Source organism: Vipera ursinii (genome assembly GCF_947247035.1).
Source record: "Vipera ursinii genome assembly, chromosome: 1".
NCBI classification, from domain to species: Eukaryota; Metazoa; Chordata; class Lepidosauria; order Squamata; family Viperidae; genus Vipera; species Vipera ursinii.
This window is the reverse complement of record NC_139512.1, coordinates 348,782,414-348,788,127: the sequence shown is the minus strand read 5'-3', so window position 1 is coordinate 348,788,127 and position 5,714 is coordinate 348,782,414. Positions and strand designations below refer to the sequence as shown.

Sequence of the window (5,714 nt, the reverse complement as noted above, 5' to 3'; positions counted from 1 at the left end):
CAACCTAATTACATGAATAAACTTGTTTTGTTCATATCTAGTTTTGTTTGCTGACTCAAGTGTGGTAAACTGAAAATCTGGTTAGACATGGAAATTTCAGGAATATATCCTTCCTTTCTGCTGCTTTGGACTCTTGATTTAAGTAAATGGGAAAAGAATTTCAGTAGCCAACTACCAATAATATTCCTGACAGACAGTGCCCAATTTATTTGGGTGATGTTGCAGTATTTAAAGAGTGTTTTGCCTGCTGAAAAGCCTACAGTAGCTTAGAAAATAATGATCAGTCTCTCTGAATTTGCAAGCGTCGGTTAGGGATGTCAATAGCCTACAGAGGGGAACCCAAGTGTTGTCATCTCAGCAGATGGTGGTCCTGCTGAACCTTAGAATGGAGATAGTTTGGAAGAAGATGAGGTCCACTTCTAAGCCCTCATTATAGTAGCAAGTGAGCGGAGACTGGCCAATTCTGTGCCTTTGGTTCCTTTATAGAGTGGTGCCAAATCACATACTTTTAGAAACTTTCTTCACCATGTGTGTTTCATGTGGGATCAGCAACTCAGCCTAGCTATCTGCATATGCTATTCATGATACCTTTTGGGGGAAGCAAATAGAACGGGGTCCTTCTGGGACTGGGGAGCCATCATCTGGTTTAGGAAAGTCACTATTCTACAAGGACTCTATTGGAGTTGGGCAGCTATAACAAATTTGGATGGATGGATGGATGGAGATGGTCAACTGCTCCCCTGACACAAGAATTGCAGCCCAGCAATTTTGTGGATCACTTAGATGGATGGGATCAGATAGAAAAGGTCCAGTGAAAAACAGCCCAATGTGTAGTAGAGGTGATACCCATTCTGCCAAAAGAAGCTCCAAATTTATCAGGATGTGGATCAATTAAAAATTGGAGTTGGTTCTTCAGCATTTTAGCTCTTGACATCGGATGCAGAGCGCTGAGAACACTAACAGAATGACTGGAGAATTCTGCTAATCTGTGACAAAGAGGGACAATTATTTCTTTAAAGTTTACTCGGTCAACCAAGCAGAAAAATGAAGGAAGAGTGCCAGTGAGGAACTCACAAATGATTTATTCAAGTCTTGTGGCATAGTTCTCTCCCTCACATTGATCTTTCCCAGTTCCCCCAAGATGTGAGACAAAAACATCTTCCAAGTCAGATGATCTGATTTTATTTGCCCTGTGCTGATAAGAGACCGGCTCCTTCAGAAGGGCAAGAAAGGGCAAGAACATTCAGGGTTGGACAATCAGTAGTCCATCATTTGGGACAGAGGTCTTATTTAAGATTAGGATCATCAATACCAAATCCATCTCAGCAAATGCTGGGCACGTTGAAATTCCCAAAGAGTAGACTCAGTCACAACAGTAACATACTGGGGATGGAGCGGGGGAAGAAAACATTTGCGTGCTATTGGAATGTGAAATTGCGTTGTGATGTGTTGAGAGCCAGCTCGGTGTAATGGTTATAGCACTGGCTAACAACTGGGAGACTGTGAGTGCTAGCCCTGCCTTGGGGACAAAGTCTGCTGGGTGAACTTCAGCCAGTCTCTTTCTCTTAGCCCTGGGAAGAAGGAGGTCCCTAGCAACATAGCTATGATCACTTCCTTCCCTGTAACTTTATGTGCCTAGAAAATATGACCTCCAATAGCAATGTCTCAGGCACATATGGAAGGCCAGGAGCATCCGTAGAGGAAGTCAGAAAAGTCAAGATGGCAAGTGCAATGGCACAAGTATTGCCTGCCCCTTTTTAGGTGTGATGTGCACGCAGTCATGATTACTCTTGTCATCTTGATTGGCTTTTAGCCTCCTCACAGATGCCCCTGTGAAAGCAACCTGTAAGCGGTTCCAATTTTTGGTTTTAAATGAGGTTAGCCTTTGCTCTTCTGAACACTCAAAAGCAGGGTGAAAACAGCCCGCAAAAGCTGCCCCTTTGTCCAAGAATGGGATTTAAATAATAATATCATAAAGACTGATCGGTACAAAAGTTCCAATAAAATATACGTAGTCTAAAAGAATTAAATATAATTAAATAAAATAGTACAGTATGTAGTGTTTTGTCCAAAACCCAAACTATTAGGTTTTTGTGGTGCAAATCCTGCTTAATGGGTCCACGTTGGCAGATACTGCTGCAAAAGCAATACTCGGGGACCCCTGTTGAGGCTAAGGAAGGCCTCAGTGTGAGGTTACAGCTAAAGTTTTAGCTGGGCTTGAGATTCCAAGACTTTCATGGGTCTTTCACTTTTCATTTCTTCCATGTTTCTTTGGTTCTCCTTTGGAAACGTTGCTCCAAATATGTCCTCTTTGTAGCGTTTCTGCCTCTGTAAAAACAAAACAAGAAAAGTTAAGAATAGGTAGAATTGTTTTAGTATAATTCCTCTTGAATTTTAAACAGAGGCATGGATGGAAGGACTCTGTTAAAACACAAATTGTTCAGACCGGCAGCATTCACAGAGAGGGTCAAAATCTGGCTGGTAGTGGGTGCAATGCCATGATCCAAACCATGTCCCTTTATTAGGTAAAGGTAGAGGTTCCCCCACACATGCGCGCTAGTCGTTTCCAACTCTAGGGGCCGGTGCTCATCTCCGTTTCAAAGCCGAAGAGCCAGCGCTTGTCCGAGGTCATGTGGCCAGCATGACTGGATGCCAAAGGCGCACAGAACGCTGTTACCTTCCCACCGTAGTGGTCCCTATTTTTCTACTTGCATTTTTACGTGCTTTCGAACTGCTAGGTTGGCAGAAGCTGGGACGAGTAACAGGTGCTCACTCTGTTATGCGGCGCTCGGGATTCGACCCACCAAACTGCGGACCTTCTGATTGGCAAGCTCAGCATCCTAACCCACTGAGCCACTGCGTCCCATGTGTCCCTTTATTACATGCCTGTAAAAATGGGTAATGCTTGGATTGCAGCTACTTGCCTTTCATCTTGCAGATTTTGATCATTCGCTGTGGATACCCCTTCATTGCAAACTCAGTTGTTAAATTGGGAAAAATATTCTATAAATACGTTATTCAATTTATTCAGTAAATGAATTGAGATACCTAGGATTGGTATCTCAATAAGTCCTCATCACCAGCTCCAAGGTTATCTTAGCCAGCTTGGTTACAGAGTGGGGCCTACACTGGCAGAACCCATCATCACTTCTGAATTAGTTAGCCTTATGGGTCTCATTCTGCTCATTCTGAGGTCTGGGGTCCAAGACTTCTGCCCTTTCTCTGCATTTGGGCAGCACTGACAAAATCACCATCAGTCAATTGCAAAAGGTAGCATTAGCTGGAACATCTTACATCCTGCAATGATTTCGTTAACACTATCAAGCAGCAACATCTGCCTATCCCAAGTCCTTGGAAGGATTCTATAGGGGGAGAAAAAGGCCAGATCCAGTCTAAACATCTAATTGGCTATGCAGCAAACCATAATAATGCCAGTCATCAAACTGAACACCATAAACACATGTAGATACCTGCAGAACCCATGTATTTCGTTTTAAACACTTCCATCCTGATATTCTTAATCCAAGGTAGTTCAGGCTATTATAAGTGTGATAAAATTGAAATCAATGGTACAAAGGTGAATGAGAAAGAGCTGAAAAATGAGGGGGGGCAATATATTTGTAAAGAATTAAATAGTTGACAAGAAAAGTAACCAAAAAGTTAACGATCACAGTATAATTTGCATTTAGATTAAACTTTGTGGTCTGTCCCCAGAATTTTGCAGAATTAGAGATACTTCATAATATAGCCAAAAGCCACAGGAGTGGAGAAGATAGAAATAGTCGATTCTGAAATGGGAATTAAGCTCACCCTTAAAATAATCTTCTCTAATCCAGAGTAAAGGTAAGGTAAAGGCGTCCCTGCAGATTTTATTCCACTAGTCCAGATATGTCAAACTTGTGACGTCATGCGACATCGTGCAATGTATCGGGACGGTTTTGCCATTGCCGGCAATGGGGTGGGCACGGCTTCCGCATGGCGCGTCTGGCCTGCGGGCCGGTCGTTTGACACCCCTGCACTAGTCATTGCCAACTATAGGGGGTGGTGGCCATCTTCATTTCAAGGCCATTGTGCCAGTGCTCTCCGTCATGTGGCCAGCATGAGGTCACAGTGCATTGTTACCTTCCCACCAAAGGGGTACCGGTACCTATTTATCTACTCGTATTTACATGTGTTTGAACTGTTAGGTTGGGCAGGAGCTGGGGTTGGGCGAGAACAGGAGTTCAGCCTATTGCGTAGCATTTGGGTCTCGAACCTGGGCTGCCAAACTTTCCAGTTGACTTCTTAACTGCTGAGCCACCATGCCACTCCTTAATCCAGTGTGCTGGACAACAATTTGGGAGATGGTGGAGATTAGAGTCCACCATATTTTCAGGGTCTGAACTTGGGAAGCCTATCTAAAAAGCAAAGGTTGCCAACTTCCTAAGGCTTCCCGCAGCCTACAGTGAGTGGCATTTGTGTCCTTTGAAGACACTTCCTTTAGGATCATTCCTAAAGTCGTTCAACCAAATAATCAATTCAGGCCCCTTTTGTTGAGGAATGCCAAAAGCCTGGATGACCCCAGATGCCAAGACATGAGTTGAGAACCTTCACCATGTGTGTGTGTGTGGGGGGTCTGTGTGATTTTAGCCCATTCCATATAGACCACGTTTACAATGCTAATTAGGTTTAGGATTGAGTTTGGCAGCCAACCAAATGGAAATGGGTCATACCTTCAGCTGAAAACAGTAGTCCTCGGCTTCCTCTTCGGCCAAGTTCAGCTTCTTTGCAAACATCTCCTTTAAAGTCTTAGCCACTTCGCTGGCCATGCGGATGTCGCCACAGACATACAGGTGTCCCTCTTCTTCATGGAGAAGCCTGTACACCTCTGCTCCTAATTCGTTCCGAAGGAGATCCTGCACATAAACCTGAACCATTTGCACATCATTCAGATTTTTTTTCTAAGAGAGCGGCAGTATTTAATAACTTAATAAGCTGGATAATTAGTCTGCTGCTTGCCAGAGGTTTCGAGCTTGCAGTTCCCATTAGCCCTCCCCAGCGAGGCTGGTGGCCAGGATTATGAGATTCATTTATCTGTTGGAGGCATGGAAGCGGAGTGCTTTGGCTACAAAGCTTTTTAGAGCAGAACAAATGACAAGTGAATCATTCTTGTGGGTTTTTTTTTTAAAAAGACTACCGTATTTTCCGGCGTATAAGACGACTGGGCGTATAAGACGACCCCCCAACTTTTGAGATGATTTTCAAGATTTTTTGTCTTATACGCTGGAAAATCAGCGAGCCCGGGAAGGCACACCCTCCCCTTTCACTGTGGAGGAAGCAGGGCAGGCTGACGTCTGGCGGGATCCCACAGGGCAGTCCTGCGCATGCGCGCACTCCCCGGCTGCTCCTTAGCAGCTGGGGAGTGCGCGCGTGCGCAGGACTGCCCTGCCGGCTCCCACCCGACGCTCTTCCCTCTTGAGGCAGCATCGCTCCCCGGCTCCTAAGGAGTCCTCGGGGATGCTGCCTCAAGAGGGAAGAGCGTCGGACAGGAGCCAGCAGGGAAGTCCTGCACACGCGCGCTCACGCAGGACTTCCCTGCCGGCTCCCATCCGACGCTCTTCCCTCTTGAGGCAGCTGCTGCCTCAAGAGGGAAGAGCGTCGGATGGGAGCCGGCTCTTCCCTCTTGAGGCAGCAGCTGCCTCAAGAGGGAAGAGCGTCGGACGGGAGCCGGCAGG

General features: G+C 45.5%; 1 protein-coding gene across 1 annotated transcript in view; it reads right to left on the bottom strand.

The window, feature by feature from the left end:
* Window positions 1–2,064: 2,064 nt before the first annotated feature.
* Window positions 2,065–5,714, bottom strand: part of NOS2 (nitric oxide synthase 2) — a gene marked incomplete at its 5' end in the record, with an annotated part of 46,532 nt that continues 42,882 nt past the window's right edge. The window contains 2 exons of the mRNA XM_083379681.1: window positions 2,065–2,328; window positions 4,713–4,907. Of these exons, the coding sequence (XP_083235807.1) occupies window positions 2,200–2,328; window positions 4,713–4,907 (324 nt within the window). The 3' untranslated portion in view covers window positions 2,065–2,199. The remainder of the gene's footprint in view (window positions 2,329–4,712; window positions 4,908–5,714) is intronic.